This window comes from Orbicella faveolata, unplaced genomic scaffold (assembly GCF_042242905.1).
Source record: "Orbicella faveolata isolate gen_17 unplaced genomic scaffold, um_ofav_v1 contig_12, whole genome shotgun sequence".
Classification (NCBI taxonomy): domain Eukaryota; kingdom Metazoa; phylum Cnidaria; class Anthozoa; order Scleractinia; family Merulinidae; genus Orbicella; species Orbicella faveolata.
Window position 1 is genome coordinate 21,361,399 of NW_028301539.1, and position 19,851 is coordinate 21,381,249.

At 37.7% G+C, this 19,851-nt stretch overlaps 1 protein-coding gene and 2 long non-coding RNA genes across 5 annotated transcripts in view; all 3 read right to left on the reverse strand.

Annotated features, from left to right (window-relative positions):
• Positions 1–1,027: 1,027 nt before the first annotated feature.
• On the reverse strand, positions 1,028–3,379 carry LOC149117146 (uncharacterized). The gene is made up of 2 exons (XR_016204092.1): positions 3,329–3,379; positions 1,028–1,653 (listed from the first exon to the last, which is right to left on the reverse strand). It is a non-coding gene; the product is annotated as an uncharacterized LOC149117146 (long non-coding RNA).
• Positions 3,380–4,767: 1,388 nt separating this feature from the next.
• On the reverse strand, positions 4,768–5,568 carry LOC149117147 (uncharacterized). The gene is made up of 3 exons (XR_016204199.1): positions 5,323–5,568; positions 4,965–5,029; positions 4,768–4,864 (listed from the first exon to the last, which is right to left on the reverse strand). It is a non-coding gene; the product is annotated as an uncharacterized LOC149117147 (long non-coding RNA).
• A 3,313-nt stretch (positions 5,569–8,881) lies between these two features.
• Positions 8,882–19,851, reverse strand: part of LOC110062877 (uncharacterized) — a 54,380-nt gene continuing 43,410 nt past the window's right edge. For all 3 annotated transcript variants that reach the window (XM_089282821.1, XM_089282822.1, XM_089282820.1), the window contains exons 38-45: positions 19,305–19,499; positions 14,021–14,176; positions 12,772–13,070; positions 12,113–12,283; positions 11,436–11,627; positions 10,888–10,960; positions 9,957–10,099; positions 8,882–9,038 (exon numbers count right to left, since the gene is read on the reverse strand). In XM_089282821.1, coding sequence (XP_089138947.1) covers positions 9,019–9,038; positions 9,957–10,099; positions 10,888–10,960; positions 11,436–11,627; positions 12,113–12,283; positions 12,772–13,070; positions 14,021–14,176; positions 19,305–19,499 — 1,249 coding nt within the window. In that variant the 3' untranslated portion in view covers positions 8,882–9,018. The remainder of the gene's footprint in view (positions 9,039–9,956; positions 10,100–10,887; positions 10,961–11,435; positions 11,628–12,112; positions 12,284–12,771; positions 13,071–14,020; positions 14,177–19,304; positions 19,500–19,851) is intronic.

The window sequence follows — 19,851 nt, forward strand, 5'->3', positions numbered from 1 at the left end:
CCTTCAAGGAACTTTCTTGAATATTTTTAAGAACAATTAATTGGGAATTTTTCTAAATTTTGTCACTCGAGTGAAACCAAATTAGAAGCGGAACTTTGCAGCTTGACACACCAATCCTTCAGTAAACCATAGCTAAATTATTCAGAGTACGAGCCAAAATTGATTCCACTTTTTGTTGATCATTTGCAGTATATTTTATCGGGCTTTTTAGACATCATTTAAATTTTGATCCTTGTTTACATTCTAAATTACAACTTTGAAAGAAATTTCGTTTAGTCAATTGAATCTTGATTATTTTGCGGTACAATTGCTTGGGTTTTTTAGGCGTCAAACATTAACATTATTATTTTGATCCTTGTTTACATTCTAATTCGTGTGACACCAAATTACACTTTGAAAGAATTCACCAGGTATTTTCAAACACGTTTTAAGCTATTACACTGTACCTTGCAAACGGTATTGGATATCAAAAACAACGTTTGCTGTTCACAATTCCAGTTACATCCTACAGTTCTTAATTTCTGTCAGGTTTTCATCAATGGGTGCGCATTATTTTATACATAGCTAAAAAATCAATACGTCGCCCTTTTGCAACGAGAATTAGACGGATGTATTTTTCAAAACCAATGAAATCAACACTTGATGCAGAATTTCACCAACATTTACACGACTTCGTTTATTGCACGGGCTTTTAATTCGCTGATTAGTTCAACAAAACATTTTCTAGAAGGGGAGTACAACGTTTTAGTTCAAATATCGAAGCAACGTTTTCTGTCTCCTTAGTTATCAGTTTGGCTTGTAAACTAGAACAAATTTTACTTTTTAGTCGAATGACATCACCGGGTAAACAATATTCGGTAAGGTTATATTTATTTTCATACTTAGTTTCTTGTACGCGACTTCTGTTAATGGCGTATTTAGTTTAATTCATTTCTATTTAAATATAACTAATGAAACAACTTGTAAACCAGTTAACATCAGTCAAATATGTTAGTAAAATTGAAATAAACAAACAGTTGTAATCAATAAATGAGTCTTCCTTTATTTACACGAAAAACAAAAAAAATTGCGCTTTTGAAAGAGGCCTGGAAACTAGTCGGAATGTAGGCTATCTCTTTTACTATTTTTTGACTATGTAGGGTTGCCGAGCCGGGAAAAATTTCTGAACTTTTAAACAGGGTCTAGTAACAAATCAAAATAAATGCTGTTTTTTGATGGGCGAAATCTGTTTGCAAACTGTTCAGATTTTTCCTGCCAAAAGACTTATTTTTGACTCATTACACGACTCCATCTAAACGCCCAGCTTTTTTTCCCGCTGAAAGACTTAGTTTTTTTTTTTAATTATCTACAGATCCTTTTCAAAAGCCCAAAGCATTTCCCGCCAAAATACATAGTTTTTTTTACCCAGTTTCAGACTCGGCACTTTTAAAGCCATATAATTTCCCGCCAAAACACTTAGAATTTGTTTATTAAATTTTTTCCTCGTCGAGAGTCTTTGAGGTTTTCCTCCTCAGTGTTCTTCCACTTTGGCAAATATTCATCAAGCATTCCCGTTCTTTATATTTGCACGGATTTAGCATGGAAAAAACCACTCAAAGACAGCTTCAGGCAACTTCAAAAGTGATTTAATAACCCGATACACTTTCTCAACTCCTGCAAGAAAAGAAAACAACATTAGAAATGTTAACCGACCACAGGTGTACAAACAGTGATTTACAATGAACTTTATAAAATCATGTGAAAATTTAGACTGCTTAAATGTGATAACAAGACTACAAACAAAATGCAGTGAGATTGGATGATTTCCTTTTAAGACTTAAAACGTTCCATCTGGGATAACGTTGCGCGTTCAGGATTGAGTAGGATGCCATTCTTAGTTAAAATCAAAGCAGACTCCATATCCACAGTACGACAATAAAAATGAAATACACCGTTTAACTTGTGGCCTATAATTTCAACAAACCGGTGAAATCCACACATTAAAAATTCGGCAAATTTAAATGACTACACACATTAGTACAAATTATTAAACATTGCACCTCTTCGAAGTAAGTAGTAAGTAAAATACATCGGGAAATCGAAAAACTGCGGAAATATTTACCATTGCTCTTTTATTTTTCCTTTTACAAATGTAATATTCTGCATTATATACGAGAATCTTTGTTTACAATTTGTGCCTCATTAGCATAAGCGATACAGTTTCTGATGGAGCTACAAAAACATTAGTTCTGAATAAAAAAAAGTCACAGCACGATTATCTGTCCCAAGGAAATTAAGCCCCATGTGCTTTTCGTACGGCGCGGGTTTAAAAACTCAAAATTTAAAAAAGAATGTAGCGCTTTTGCCACCCAGTAATTTTGCAGCTTTTGAAAGCCAGTTTCTCCTCGAATATTACACCCAAAGAGCCAAAACTCACACCAATTACTAAGTTTCGCAAACTCATTAAATGTTTGTAGTCAGTTCGTGTCTAGCGTGATGCCTTCTCCACGCAAAGTCACGTGTTGATGGGGAAAAATGTAAACAATGACATCAACAAAGATTCTCTTACTGACACGCAGAAAAAGACTGAATCATGATTATTCTAATTAGACGATATTACAATTGTATTGTTATTCCCCCAAAGAATGGGGACAGATTTTCAACGCACTTCCAACATTTTGTTTATTCTTGTTTGATTACATTCGCTATATCTCTTCCAGATTTTCCTTACGGGCAAATTCCACAAAATTAAACAATAAATAGCGCCCCAGAGTTCCGGCGCCAATGATATCTGATCGAGAAAAAGTCTTTCGTAAAATAGGGTCAAATAATCGACAAAATTTTCAGAGCATTAAACATCAACTCCAAGGTACATTTGGCATTACTGTATTTTCTTGTACCAGTGTTCAATCAAATCTTTTCGGAAGAAAACTTTAGAAATGCTTTTGAAACGCTTTCTCCTCGTGATGGCATCTTAATTTGGAAAATTTGCGTTTTATTGAAATCAACCTGTTCTCTTTACTGCTGTCATGGCGACACCGATTCAACTAAAAATGCATGTGACCAAAAGACAATCTGTAACCATTAATTTCGAATTAATACGAAGGATCTTAATAACGATCCGCCTGAAATACTCTTTAAAGTGCTGATTGAAATACTTAGGCATGTTTCCCAAGTAATTGAAACAAAACACTTCGAGCAAAGCCAAAAAATCATAGCTGGTCTTCATTAAATTTCAATGTTCAACTGGTAGCTTTTGCTATGACGAACAAGTTTTTTTCTTATGAACGGCACCAACCAAATTTAGATAACAAAGATCTATATAAAAAAAAGACGCCAATGAACTTACCAAGTGAGTGATGGCCTTTCAATCGTTATTGTAAATAACCAATGCTTGCTCTATAGAACGGAAAAACAAAGCAAAAAAATAAGCGTCAATGAAACACCCTTAAACAATACTTGTAATAACTATTTGCCAACGAGGCATTTAATCAGTGATTAATTTTGAAAAAAGTAAAGGCTCCCAAGCATATTAATTTATCGGGATCTTTTCATTGATTTAATATTTTAATTTTAATCTTTATTACGCTGTGCATAGATTTTGTTCCATTTCTACAAGGTCCGATTTTCAGAAAAATTTAATTTGACAAATTCGTAATTTTCTGGAAAAAGGATGATTCTAAGGGAATGCATAGCCATGTTTCCAACTTTGGTTAAATTGTAACACGTCGTAAAAAGCTGGATTTAATGGAAAACCGCATTTCCTTGAGCATTTAAAGAAACCGGAAGTTCCCCCTGACATCTATTGGAAGTTACCATTTTTTCCGTTTTTCACCTATTTCGGTTTTGCTTGTGCTTTTTTACTTTGCATTTTGTAAGACACAAAGAAAAACATCTTAAATGTAACCGAATGTAACCGTAAATGTAACCGTTGAACTGTTTACATTTTCCGCGCTCAGGCTGACGCAAGTAACGGGAACTGAATTTTCAATTCCTTACCAACGCGTGCCAGCGCGCGCACAAATCGGTTAATTAGCCCTTAAGTAGGCTGGCAAAAGTTTTCAGCACTTCTCTAACAGCTATAATTTGAAGGATGAATACTACCACTGTTTTGGTAAACAAGTCGGAGTCATTCTTTACCATAACAACATTACAACCTAAAAACACCCTTACTTTTAGCTTCAAACACTTAAAACTTGAAAACGAGCTCGGTGAGCCCCATTTTTGTTATCAAATTGTGATAAATGTGATAAGATGCAACATTTTGCAAAGTTTAGGAAATTTCTGTGGAGAAGTTTCAGAGCCACCTTAAATGTTTGGATATTTGACTCATTGTATTATTATCATAAGACTGTATCTCAATATTGACCTTTGACAAAATTGAACCAATTCAGCCTTTGAAAGAGGTGCCACCTTAAATGTGTTTGAATATTGAAACATCCCAACTTTGTCTACCAATACTAAGCCTTCTGATGATACTACCATCTGATCGTCGTGTTATGAACTAAAACAAATTGTAGCACTGGATTCTTTTAAAGAACTTAACAAGAACTGCCCTCGCCAGTGGAAGTTTATTGTTTAGTCGTGTCTTCGAATTCACTGAGTGCTAGTCATCAGAGAGATGACTGTTTCGCTTCGCAATGCTCTACAAAAGTTATGTCCCATTAGCGTATTCCACGGCTTAAATTTCCAAAAATTATATCCCAAAATCCGTCATACCACACACACTCTTTATTTTCAATTGCGTTTCAAAATTAATACAGAAAACGTTTTATCACATACCATTTTAGTCCATAAAACGCCTGATACTCAAACTCCATGTCTTGTTGTTTGCAAGACTTGCATGATCTTTAGCACTTGTATGCGTAAACTTTATTGTGTCCACCTGAGAAAGAAAATATGATCAAATTAGCCATTTCCTGTAACAAATGGAAAAAGCGAGCGTAATCACAGTGGTTTACGCAAACGAACTCAGTGATGCTCACTTTAAGGTGCAGACGTCACAGAAATAAACGAAGTGAAGCCATGACTCTCAGATTCTTTGCAATCCCTGAAATGGCAATAAAATGTTAAACCTCGTCTCAAAAAACGCGATTTAGAGTTAAACATTGAGGTGAATCAAGGATACGCGGTAAGGGTGAAATCATTGTCTATTCTGAGAAGCACGTGACACTAATTTGGCAAGCCTTTAGTCTATAAATTTAACCTCGAAATATAGATTGATAGTGTGTTTATCACTCTTAATTTACCGCTTTTAAGAGCGCGAAGATACGACTTTATATCAATAATGTCATGCCTATTGGTAATCTTAAGGTTTAGCGCAGTCATTTATATTCTACCAACCTGAGAAACTCCCAATCAGTCAAGAGCCACAACCAGAATGAGCTCAAAGCTCAAAACAAGTCTCCAAAATTATGCACGTGTATTTGTCGCCAAGGCCAGTTCGGGTCACAATTACTCTTCTGTGTTGAGTTTTGCTCCAATATCGATACTTGGCCATGCGGTTCATCTGCCTCCTTGTTCTAACTTAACAGTCTTTGATTTTCCCACATTTTTACAGCAAACCAGCAGCAAACATTTCCTTTCCATTGTGGTTACATAAACGAAGCAAGAACTAGCGAAGGTGGTGGCAAACTGAACTTGTGATGAATAATTAGCAGCGTCGGCATGCACTCTTGAAATAATTTGCAATGCAAATTTGTAAACAAGATCAGAGGTTTCGCGCCAGAATTTGCAAGCACATTACAAAATTGGTCTCCCTTAGTCCATAGCTTTAAATTACTTTCTTTGTCGATAATAACAGTATAGGAGATGCGTAAAGAATGTGCATATATGTGGGACTGCAATATGGGAGGCTTTTAATCCTATGAACTGAATAAGTCTACGACAAAGGGGTCCACATAGCAAAGATTGGGAGGGGGTGTGAAGGGTGTGAGCCGCTGTAGTAGAGAAAGCATTTTTTTTTTAATTTTTAGAACACGAAAAGTATTGTCGTTTGCTTACCAGGGACGTCTGAAATATATCACATCGCTAACACTGAGTGTAAGGTATGTGAGGTCATAAAAGGTACGTAGAATCAGAATTCAAACACTTAGAGGAGAAGAAAAAAGGTTTGAATTTAATTGAAATCACCTCACCCGTGTAGAAAACTGCTCGCTGAAAGAGACTATTCACTCACAGCCCTGTCACCATAAAACCTTAAAACCTGCTAGTTCGGATATTGCACCTATGTGATGATTCTTTAACTTAAAATATTTCTATGTAGAGGGCACAACAAACTTCGAAGTAAAGTCTGAGAGATTAGCAGTTCTGTTCATTGCACTTCATTTTGATTCAAAATAAAGCAATTTCCTTCATTGACATTTTTGCTTATCAAACGTACGGCTCACGATGATGGTGTCGCAAAGAAGGAGGTTGGAAACGATGAAAACTTCAAATTGTACTTAAGGAATCATATCTCGTCCACACTACTCCGGAGGAATTTGAAAACGCAACTTTATTGCTACAGTTAGGCTTACCGTCCACACTAATCCGTCAAGTAAAGGGAGCTTCTTAAAACCACTCTTCAAGCCGGAGCAATTTGAAAACGCCGGCTTCGCGTTTTAGTGTGGACGGAAAACAATTTGAAAACGGAGCTATTAGAAAATGATGATGTAACGATAACCATGTGATTTCCCTGCCCGAGTTTTTCCTCAAACACAAATATTTTGTTCTCGGAAATATTAGCTCGTCAAGCTACTCTGAAATTCGAGCTTAAAAAAAGTTTATGTATGTGTATGTATGTATGTATGTACGCACCGGTGACTGTTGCGTTTTCAAATTTCTCCGACGTAGTGTGAACGGGACCTCAGAAACGTGTTCGAAGGGCCCACGGGCAAACGGAGATGAATAGCGAGCAACCTAATGGGGGAGGGATGCTCGAGAAAATGCACCAGCGATCCAGTTTGCGTTTCTTAATGCGTTCCCTCCTTGACGTCGTCATTCCTTTCTCCTTTTGTGGTCCATATTGCGTTTTAACAACTTTTGGTTTTCTGTGTTCTGTTTATGTATTCCTTATCGAGTTCTCCTAGCGTTATCAGTTAAGCTCTATTTTTTGCCCCGTTTGTGCCTTTCTTTTTGCAGTCCGTTTTTTTTCCCTTTTGCATTTCTCTTTTACGCTCCGTATTAGCGTTCATCCTTCTGTTACGCTTTTAAAATTCCTTTGCGTTCTCCTTTGGGTCCTTTTTATGGTGGGTTCTAATCGGGTTACGATTTTGCTTTCCACTCTGCATTCAGATTTTGCGTTCCCATTTACATTTTGTCACTTTCCTTTGACTTCCTTTACCTTTTTCCCCTACCCCTCCCCTCAGCCTTTTGCACTCCTTTTAACCTTTCCCTTCTTTTTGTGTTTCCATTTTCCTTTTTGCTTTACGCTTTGGTGATCCCTCAAAAATTCCCCTTTGTCTTCTTATTATCTTACTTTCCTTACTCAATGTATTCGTTCCCTATTGTGTTCCTTTACTGCGCTTCCTATAAGGTTCCATAGATGCGTTCTCTTTGTGTTGCATTTCCCATAACTTTCCTTTTCAGTGTCTCCTTTTGAGTTCTATTTTTCTTCCTTTCTTGCGTTCCGCCGAGGGATCCTTCTTTGCTTTTCTTGCGTTCTCTGTTTTTGCCTTCCCTCTTTTATTCCATTTTGTGTCGTGTCTTGCGATAATTTCCTTTTTGCACTACCAAATTCTCCGCCCGGCGGAGTAGACATATAGAGAGTACCACGAGGTTCCGCCCTCGAGGGATATCTTTTTTCAGTAGGTATGTTTAAGGGTAGATTTTTCAGGAACTGAAGCACTAAAAAGGATAGTAGAAACTGTCATCTAAAACGAAATGGTTTTTGTTCAAGGATCAGTATTTTCAATTTCCTGGCCCGGGGCGATGAAACGTGCTGTACCAAGCATAAAAACCTAGAAGAATTCCGAGAATAAAACACGTGGCAAAGCAGACAGGAAAACTCTTGCTGACGTTGTTGTTTATATTTTGTCTTATTAGCATACGACTTTTTTTAGAGAAGGCATCATCCTAGATAAAGGTCGAGTGACTACAAACATTTCAACACCTTGTGAAATTGAAGTTAATAATTGGTAAAATGTTTAGCTTTTGTGGTGTACTATCAAAGGAGATATATAGTACCTTTTAAAAACTTTGAAATTTCTGGGCAGCAAAAAAAAAAAAGCCTAATGAGCAGATACAATCTTTGTTAAATTTTAAGTCTTTAAAATCGCGTCACAAAAAGGTATTCAATGAATTCAATGAAAAATGAACAGCTCGTTTCCCCTGACAGGGATCTTGCTATTAGCAGAATTTGTTCCATTTTCAAACATAATGTATCACTTTCAAGGCACGTTCATTTCATTGTTCGTGGCATATCAAAGTCCCCGAGACAGTGAGAAGAAGTCTGTGGAAATTATTAGCTTTTATTACAAATAGGATCACTGAATAATGCAGTTTAACCATCATGGCATAGGAGTAACAAATATGGTAAGCGGACACGTAATTTCTGGGTTTTATTATTATTATTATCATTATTATTATTATTATTATTATTATTATTATTATTATTATTATTTTAGTTCTCATATTCTGGAGACAATTTTAATAACACAGCTATTCCAGTCGCGCTTGTTGGACATGACGTGATTATAGCCAACTGAGCTCTACGCTCCTCGTTGGCTATCTATCCTCTCATATCCAACGCCCGCTCGTGGAATAATTGTTAGAGTTTTCGCGGCGTACCCAAAGAATATGAAATGCTTTACAAGGAAAGCATGTTATGGGAACACCAACATGTCAGCCATGACGTCATGTCGCTCCATATGTATTTAGAATTTAGCGGGGTTAAGGTAAATAAATATTTAAATACAAAATGTTGAGATTAACTTCTTTTTTATTTTTTTATTTTTTTCCATCCAAGTTTAATGCGATTGTTCACGAAATCCTATATCGTTATACATCTGCTATAACTCTTTTCTTAAACATCTAACCCCGCATTCTCCTTCTTGACGATCAGGCAGCTGTTGGGGGATCTGAAAACAAAAGGAAAACCGAAAGTGACAAAGGAACTGTCAAATGAATCTGTGAGCGGTCTAGAGAAATCTAATCCTGCTCTGTGATTGGCTACTCGAGCGGGAAAGATGGCGCTATCTTGTCCGCTCGGGACTACCTGCTGTGTCCTGCAAGAAAATCGTGTTCTTTTTCCATATGAAAAAAAATCCTTTATTGACTTAGCTATGTTGGCCTCGTTTGTCCGTCTCGGTCCATAGAAACGCAAATAAAAGAACTTGGCCAATATCTAGCCATCTTGACCTCACGCTTAGTCGATAACCCGTATGTATACATACATGAAGAACGGCATATCAAAGAGTTCAATTAGATCCCAGTTTCAATTTGTAACTACTTTGATATTGATAAGACAGCTTTCAATTTAGCATGGTAATACCAAAGCCAGTATAATCACTCAGGCCAATCACAAAGGACACAGACAATCTGGTGAACCAATCGAAACTTGAGCGCGTTTTTTTTTTTTTAAGCCAATCGTGTAGCTTATAGTAACGTAAACCAATTACTTTTCAACACTCAAGTGAAAACCGCTCTAAAAAAATGGAAACGTTATTTCGAAAGTAACCAAAACCTCAAATACCTACACTAGACGGTGGTTAGTCAGTTTTAGTTTTTATTTACTTGTTACAATGCTCAAAATTGTCAATGTAAGAAAATATTTTCAATGCATTTATTTTTAGCAATATCAGTTCATATCGACAAATCTGTGTCCTTGTCAGCTTTGCAAAGATTCTGAGTACCTGAGAGTAGCAAATGTTGCAGCCAAACCATACTCTTTGCTCCGTGATCTACTTGTAAACACCTATATTTGGGAATGCATAAGTGCCTTAAAAGTGGACAACCTTCGTATACGCCTGGTACCCAGAAACATTCTTAATTCTTACCGAGATCAAAGAAGTCAAGCTTCAACCTGTCCTCTGAACATCCCGGCCAGTACAACAAGCTGACACCCTCACCAGGCCATCCTCCATTTGGGTGAACGCAGAAGTTATGCTTCAAATTCTTCAATGAAGAACCAGCTGCCAATCTGAAATGACGAACAACATGACCAGATCAAATGAATGTAACTAGGATACTGGAAGCTTGTTCATTTGAGGGGTTAGTTGATTAAGATTTTATGGCATGAAACAAATTAAAGTGTTTTCTTTATTTTTTTTTCACATGAAGGTTAACGGTTGAGAACACATAGTCAGGGACTTAACCACAAGGTTTCATTTATTAGCCCTTTATAACATTTTTGGCGACTCATAGCACTTTTGGATCGACATTTTTCCCCAACGGAGTTAGCATTTAACCAAGCATGCCAATGGGCTTCTGGCTTGGAGCCTTTTGGGGGTTTTGTGCAACATATTACAGTTCTCAATCTTTCAGTTCATTCTCTTTTTGAAAAAATCGGTATGAATAGGCTCAAAGGATACTTGAAGGTGATTTTGCTACACTTGTTTTTTGTCATAAGAGAGCTAAAATTATCATTAAGTACTTCCCTCGAACACGGAATGATAAATGACGGTACATGTAGGTAGCAACTGAATTGCTGAAGCCGGAAACAAATTAAAATTAGTTTTTAACAAGTTTTCCAAGACATGACAGCAGAATTTGGAAACGTCTCTTTCAAGTTGACATCACAACTTGTGCAGGTGAAAATCATTCTAACTTTCCGTTCATTTCTAAGTACAATTTAGTAGAGTTCTTTTTCAACACAAACTAGGCCATAACTAAATTATTACCATCACTCATTTAAAAATGCATTTTTTGGATTTTGACTTTTTAAAGTCACCGTGCCCTTAAAATAAATTGCCGTAATTATGGACACACCTGACGTGCTTGGAAATGCTCAGATCGCATTTGTCCTTCAGCATAAGTTTCTTCCCGTAAGTAGGATTATTGTCTGAGGACGAAAAATACAAAATACACACAACAATAAACAGTACCTAATCATTTGCTTGCGTTATTCTCGTAAACTGATTTGAAAATAACCTCAGGTTTATTGAAGCATTTACTAACTTCTCAATCGACATCAGAGTTCACAACGAAATTCTCAAGGAGCTTTCACATCTTGACCGTCAAACAAAATGTCACTTTCTAGCCAAACAGACTTAAATAGAAGTAATCTGTTTCACTTATTTCATCATAGAATTTATAGGGACTCCAAAACATTTTACCAGTTATATTTAGCTGATCGTAAAAGACTTAGAACTAAACATATCATATCAGACGTACAACCCGAAAGCAACGGACGTAAACAAAAAGACGTTGTGTATTTCTCACGAACTGTACTTTCACTCTTGCGGTGAGGATATTGTCAAGAAAAAGAACACTACAAAAAAAGCTGCTAAAACGTAAACAAAATAAAGCAAAGTTACCCTGGGGACAGATCACTTTCTTGCTGCACTTGTGATGGATAACGCCGTCCTGGTCAAAGAGGAAAATCATGTCGGTCGCATTACAAGCCCTGCCTCTTTTTTTGGTGAAGATGAGATAGGTGCCGTCAGGTGGAGAACAGCCTGCATTGTTAGGGGCAACACAAAAGTCGCCGTAGCTTCGTATTCCACTTTCTAGCAAAAAATAAAGCAGAATGTTTCAAAATAGCTTTTATCTGTTGAAAACCGCTTAAAATAAACAGATATTTCAATGCCTAAGTGTTGTCTAGATAATGCTATAATTTTACTTGTTCTGTTAGCTAGCAGCTACACGTTTCAGTTCTGCCAATTCAAATATTTGCACTAAAAACCCACGTCGAGGTAAAGCCCCAAGTAAATCATTTCATTTCGACAAGATGAAAGTGTATACAAATTTTCTTCTAAAAGATTATGAACAATGATGACCGTATAGTTTTTTTACTGGTCCTTACCAACAAAACAAGTTTACCGTTTTTGTTTGTTAGTTCATTATTTCTCGCGCAATCAAAGTGCGTTCGACAAGGAAAATCAGGAAAGGAGATTCAATTCCCGGGACACAAATATAAGTAAATTAAAATGGGTCTCTTGTACATTAGCGTAAGTGGAGAAGGGCTACCAAACGTTTTTTACAAAGTGCTTACCAGGGCAATACATGCAGGGTTTTTCGACTGTTGTGTCCACGCTGGGATCGCACTGTTTCCCACCACAGCGCCGTTTAGGGTTGGTGCAGGTCTTGTGCCTTCTCTGTTTTCCAGGCTCACATAACTGATCGCATCTTCCCCATTCACTCCACTCGGTTAATCCGCCATCCACTAAAACATCAATATTGATGTTCAAAACGATTTACAAGAGTGTAGTTTTCTTTTTTTTTTTCAAAAATAGTTTCTTCTTTGAGGTTAAAACATACGTGTTCGCACATGATGAATAGGTTATCAACTGGATTTGGCACCAAAAATTAGTCAGCAATAAAAATTTATCTTATACATATGGAAATTCGGAGAAATGAATGAAATGAAATTTGTTAGGAAGGGGTGAAATTTTAAAAACTTATAATTACAATGAGCTACCCATTCCTAACCAAGTTATTGATCAACCACCCAAGTGTAAACAACTAGCAAGTAACTTGGCCCTTTTCTTGCGACCTTTTAATTTGAGTGTTTTTTCTTTTAGGAGGAAGGGTCACAAGTAGATTGGCGGGACTAAAGCAATCGTGACGGATTGGCCTGGAAGTTATGTAAAGTAATTGCGACTTTTTAAAATGTCCCCTTTAATCTTTCAGTCTTTCATTCTTTTTTTTTACCTGGTTTTCTATCCTCGTCACAGTCATCCTCGTTCACCCAATACCAGATCACTCCGGGATCTCTCATTCCACCGTCCCAGATCCAGTCCGCTGGATGCCGATCCGTGCCACCCCATATGATAGAACCCGAGGGGTAGTGGGTGGAACTGCTGGAAGTAGTCAATAGAGCCTTGTTATGAGTTCCTTTGGCGTCGAACCAAGGCATTCGCTTGTTTAACGACTTCCACCATGAATACTCCCATTTGCTAAATTTTCTTATTAAATTCACTTTCGTTTGCTTGTCATTTGTTGCCATGAAGCTGGAAAAAGACAACAAACTAGTTTAACCTTCAGCGAAATAAATTTAAATCTGCAGTCCGATCAAGAAAAAATTTATCAATTGATGGACCTCAATAAATCTGATCTTTCATATTTCAGATAGTATTTTTCAATTATTTGCACAATTCACTGTAGTTTTACAATCCCACAATTACAATACATAACAAAAAAAGTCTAAAAACGAAAAAAAAAATCACCAAACTTGTAAGCAACACCCTGTGAACTGAATTTGCAAAACTTGTCTATTTTCTTACGGTTATTTCGTCTTACTGTCGTAGACTTCTGCAGGGGGTTTCACAAGCTTACACTAAACGCCTGTCTTTAAGCTAATTCAAGGAACACAAACGAACAACGATCTGGCCCGATTCGCGAAAGAAACTAGACGCGGCGGTGAAATATTTACAAAACAACAAGTATAACGACAATTCTTTATTCAAACACGATAGAGTTTTTGAGGCCGCGTTCTAAGCTAAAACCGTGGCCCTCAAGGCTTGTGAATAAACGGCAAGTTTCACAACTTCAGTGCACAGAGTGCTGTACCAGTTAACTATTTTAAAACACATAATTAAAGTAGTGTCCTAAAAACGTCTGTTGATGCCCTCTTTTCTGTATAGCTTAGCTCCCTTGTATAAACACACCGACTTTAAATCGAAGAAATTACTTGCCAGAATGGAAAATAGTCCAGCGCCGGAAAATTGCAGCAAAATAATTAGACTATACCTTTTTTACCAAAAGCGTCTACCGGCATTTTTAGCAATCAGTAACTGCAACTTCCTTTTACGCACTTTCATGTTACAATATTTCAATTGTAAGGTGTGTATTCGCCCTTTGCATCTTCAAAAACACCCGCATACAATCTCTTGAGTAGCGGCGACGTATAATCCTCCAACAAAGGTAAGTTCAAAAAATGTTTTTCTCACAACTAATTAACCTGTATGAGGTTGGAGCTTCAAAAATTCCTCCCCAGTGACGACGAGAATTAGCATCCATCATGTATTGGAAAGTTCCATTATTGTTGAGAGTTTTAATGCTGTCTGCTAAGTCCAATATAGAGTAATCCCGATTCAATCCAGGGTAGAGTTCATTTCTAATAACAAAAAGAAGTAATTAGTCGTCATGTTGCGATTATGTCATTATGAAATGAGGGGGTAAGTTTCTAAAGAAACTGTGGTGCTGCGTCGTTGGGGAATATAACATGATAATTTTGTTTTATCAACTGGGTTGATAATGTGAATTGGCCACCGCAAAGAGATTCGCAAGCTGACGTTTCGAGCGTTAGCCCTTCGTCGGAGCAAATTCGACGAAGGGCTAACGCTCGAAACGTCAGTTTTCGAATCTCTTCACGGTGGCGAATTCACATTATCAACCCAGTTGATAAAACCAAATTATTTTATAACATAACTAAAGCAAAGCGCGCGCTCTGATTGGTTAATTTAGCGTCTACTATTTGCCCATGGGTGTACGCTGCTGACGTGTGTGCTAATGTTTACAAAGCAAATCTTTTGACAGACATTGTTTCCACTGTAATGGCCGACGTCCTTCTCCCAGAAATGCGAAACTGTCTTCACAGTTGTGTGAAGATGAAACTTTATCGAGTTACTGGTGTGCAGTCGGTTGTCATGAATGAATTTTCGCGCACTTGTTTTCTCTTGTCATGTGAGACTACACGAACATTTTTTGTGATGTAGCTCAATAAAAGGACTTCTGTTGTTCCAATGTCTCAATGTTATGTTATAAAACAAATGGTAACCGCCATAGCGTGCACTATTGAGTTATGGGTGCACTTGGGAGGTTTGCTAAGCACTCAAGAAGCTAGAGTCGCACTCGGCTATCGCCTCGTGCGACTCTTACGCTTCTTTCGTGCTTAGCAACCTCCCGCGTGCATCCATAACTCAATAGTACACGTTATGGCGTTTACCATTTGTTAAATGTCATTATGGTTGGTTGCTCACACTACACTACTTTTGGTGTAATACCCTCTATACATCAGCCTGAAGGCTCTACTTTTGACAATTGGACACTCCACATAGACACAATAGCGAGAGAGCCGCATGGCGTCTTACTCGGTGAAAAGGCTAAATTTTCGAGTACTACAGTTGGTTTTCGAAGTACTCGTGCTTCTCTCAGCAAGTTATGACAATCATAACTTCTCTGAAAGCGATTATATCGGAAATTTGGGTAGATATCAGCAGCAATTTGTTACGGCAACAAAGCAAGGCCCGACGAGCGCGGCCATTTTGGGACTAAAGGCAGTTTCAGCATTCCAACCGAAGAACTTCAAGCGAAAATTCTTTCACTCTGTGATGAAATATACTACAAATGGTGTTTCAACTTTCAATCCTCGTATTTTGGAGCTCGAAATTTTTAAGGCCTGTGATGTAAACCCGAATCCTGGCCCGACTACTCCAAGTGAAAACAAGAATGACAAGACAGTCAATTTGTCCAAGGTATGTTTACCAGGAAAAGGTCTCAGACTAGGACAGTGGAACGTAAACAATCTAACGGACACTAAGTTTGAGCAGATAAGGTTATTACTAACCACTAGACGTCAAGAAATCGATGTGCTTTTTCTCCTCGAAACATTTCTTAAACCAAACAAACCTGACTGCGTTCTAGAAATACCTGGCTACACGCTCTTCAGGAAAGACCGGCAAGGAACCAAGAAGGGCGGCGGAATTCTCGCCTACGTTGCTGACAATCTAAAAGTCGAAAGAATTACAAGCCTGGAAGAAATGGATCTAGAAACCGTCTGGTTACAAGTCTATCCCCATAAATCAAATCGCCCGATACTCACAGGAGCTGTTTATCGCCCGCCTTCTTCAACGGCGGACACAGATGCCAAACTGGAGCTTAACATTGAAACAGCTTATTTAAGAAACCAAGAAATATATGTGTTTGGAGACTTTAATATAAACTTCTTGGATACATATGTCTACAAACATCATCGATTAGCGAAGGCATTAAAAAGCCTAAATTTAAGCCAACTCGTGCACAAAGTTACACGTCCCGTGAGCTCAACTTGTCTCGACCATGTCTACACAACGCATCCTGGTTTTGTTACTGAAATCTCTGTACCAGATATTGGTCTTTCAGACCACTTGCCAGTTTTTATTAGACGTAAATACTCCAAAAAGCAAAGAGATCAAACCCACAGTACCATAGAATATCGTGACTTCAAAAATCTGAATACAAATGAACTATTACATGATCTACAATGTGCCCCATGGGACATTGCCTTTGTTTTTGATGATTTAAACGATGTTTTGATTACAATGGAAACAATGCTAAATGACGTTTTGGACAGGCACATTCCACTAAAATCTAAACGCGTCAAGAAACCGAACCAGCCTGCTTGGATGACTAAAGAGATCTTGTCGTCTATGAAAACAAGAGACAAGCTGTTGAAAACGGCGCGAATTTCAAATCTGCCTGCAGACTGGGAACGCTATACGCATGCAAAGGGTAAAACTACAAGTCTCATCAAAAAACAAAGAGAAGTTTCTTCCGCAAGAAAATCGACGAAAACAAAGGAAATCCAAAAGGAGTTTGGCAAGCACTCAAAACATTAAGTGGGACTAGTAAACCTCGAGTTCGCATCGATGAATTAAACACAGGAAACAACATCATTAGTGACGAAGCTTCCATTGCAAATGAGCTTAATCAGTACTTCGTAAACATCCTAGATCAAATTGGCAAGGAAAACGACGCTGGCGTAGAGTTTGATGACACCAAGCTGAAAAATTTTGTCTCTTCGCGATTGAATGATAATGTGGCTTTCAACATCCCTCCAATAACGCCTAAGCAGATCATTGACACCATAGGGAAAATCGCTTGTAACAAGGCCTCTGGGCACGATGGCATAAGTATTCGTGTACTCAAAACTATTGCACCAGCGTTTGCAAGTCCATTATGCAAATTGCTGAACCTTTCAATATCGACAAACAGTTTTCCAGACCGTTGGAAAGTAGCAAAAGTTACACCACTGCACAAGGGTGGCGCACGAAACGATATCAACAATTACCGCCCGATATCAGTTTTACCTGTCTTTTCGAAGATTATCGAAAAACACGTAGCCAGCTGTCTTCTTAAGTTTTTACATGACAACAACATGTTATATGAGTATCAATCAGCCTTCAGGTCAGGTCACTCTACAGAAACAGCTCTAATCAGACTTACGGATCACATCCTGAAAAACATGGACAATGACGAAGTGACCGGTCTGGTATTTATAGATTTTCGTAAAGCTTTTGATGTTATAAATCACGAACTTCTTCTAAAAAAGCTGTCTATTTACGGTGCAAGTCCTCCGTCTGTTGCCTGGTTTCAATCGTACCTGTCTCAGAGAAAGCAATTTATCACATTAGGGAAAACCACATCTGAACAGCTGACTATCAGACAGGGCGTTCCCCAAGGATCAATATTGGGACCGGTGCTCTTCCTCCTGTTTGTCAATGACATGCCTCTAAACGTTCACAAGTCAACTATGGATATCTATGCAGACGATACCACCTTGTCTTTAAGCTCAGACTGGAAAGCTATTCCTGCACTAAACAAATCATTAACAAAGGACTTGACAGAAGTTGAGAAATGGGCTAGTGAAAACAAAATGTTTATAAATACCAAGAAAACCAAAGCGTTGTTGGCTACGGGAAAGCGTCTGCGCAGACGTATAACCCATGACGCAGGAAAATTTGAAGCTAGGATGCAAAATGCAGAAATTGAACAAGTTGGTAGCCATAAACTTCTTGGAGTGATAATCGACGAGAACTTAACTTACGAAGCACATGTTGACGAACTATGTAACAAACTTTCAAAACGAATTGGTCTTCTACGCCATATAAGCTGCTACTTGAAAAAGAATCAAAAATTGATCTACTATAACGCAGTAATCAAACCACTCTTCATGTATGCAAGCACAGTATGGACATCGTGTAACAAAGAGGCACTCGAGAGAGTTCTCCGTATGCAAAAACGGGCTGCGCGTATTATTCTTGCAGCACAACGTACTAGTCGAACTGTCACTTTATTTAACAAGCTAAACTGGATCCCCTTTTACAAAGAAGCTTATATAAATCGATGTGCACTGGCCTACAAAAGGATAAACAGAACTTTACCTGAATACATGAACACATCTTTAAGGAAAAACTCTGACGTCCATTCGAGAAGTACTAGAAATTGTAATTTAAATTTATTATGCCCCTCTCACAGAAACGCCTCTGAGGGAGGACGCACTTTCGCCGTCAGAACTATTAAAGATTGGAACAGTTTACCCCGGTCTTTAAAAACAGAGAAGTCCGTTAAATCGTTTAAGGCTAAATTATGTAATACTATTCTTAACTCTCAGAAAACTAATGGAATTTTTTAACTCTTATTATTCGTAGTATGTTTGAAATTGTAAGTCCAGTTTATTATTTGTAACCATTTTTAATAGTAACTTAATAAGTATTTTATTGTAAATAATATCGTATTTTAGCATTTTATTGTAATGATATATTTTTAGCATTCTGATTATTTTAAGCTGAGGGCCCCAAGTTTATCAGTAACTTAAGTTACTGTCACGGGTCACCCTCATTAAATAAAGTCTTTCACTTCACTTCACTTACAAACATAACGACATAATGTCCTTCTTCTGACGTTAGGTTTATATCGTTGTGTCGTTATTTCGGTAGTGCGAACTACAATCATGGACAAAAATCTTTCTTTCGGTGCTTTTGCGCACACGCCAGGCGCGAATACTTCACCTGCCTAACCTTGCCCCCCACCCCCATACAATGTTGAAAACTACTATCTGCAATTTCTTCTGATTTTCAATATTGTATCGGGTGGGGATGGGGAACAGTAACGCGTTTTCAAATGGAAAGCAGCGCTTTTTTCAAACTTCAGTTGTAAAACACAGATAATTCGTTAAATTACATCAGTGTCCCAAGCACTTTTGTCCACGATTGTAGGCTTAATCGTTTGCTCCTATTCTGTATCAAAATGACAGAGTGGTTATTTTATATTTAGACTCGCGCCGGATTCATTGAATAGCGCCTTTTGATTGCATCCACTTCTTTCGAATTTATTCTTGAAATTTGCAATGATTGTTGTGAAAAAGCAGTAATTAGCCCTGATTAAAAGCTCTTATAATTAAATAAAATTAGACATTATTGATGGAAATAAATGAATAAATAAATAAATAAAACTGTTGCTTGGAATTATGTTTACTACGTCACCTGCGTGGAACCTGAGCCCGAGTCCAGTTGTTGTGAGCGCTGGTCACAATAAGAGTGAATGCTCCCTTAGCTGTTGTCATGTCACAGTAGACCGGGAGGTACTGGGCATCACTGACTTTCATCATTTGGAAACCATCCTCCTCGTACTTGTTACCAGCTCTCAGACCGTGTAATTTCAAGTCGTTACAAGATAATCTGGCCAAGAGCCATGGTTATGTTAATAAATTAAATGTGTAAAACACGTTTTTACAATAAGTGCAGAAATTCTCGAGCGCTCATTGACTAATTTTCATTGTCAATAAGCGTAAGGACGCATGCATTTACAATCTATGCGATGTTGACGCGGGGAGCGAGATCAGACAAGTTGCAAATAACAAATTGACGTCAGTTTTTCATGTGTCTGTCCTGTTACTGACAATGCATTTCATCGTAACATTGCTATCGCCTCGTTCATCCACAGCTACTTTGACAATGTTAAGACGAAATAACAGGACAGACGCATGGAAAAATGAAGTCAATTTGTTAATTCGCAGATAATCGATCAGAG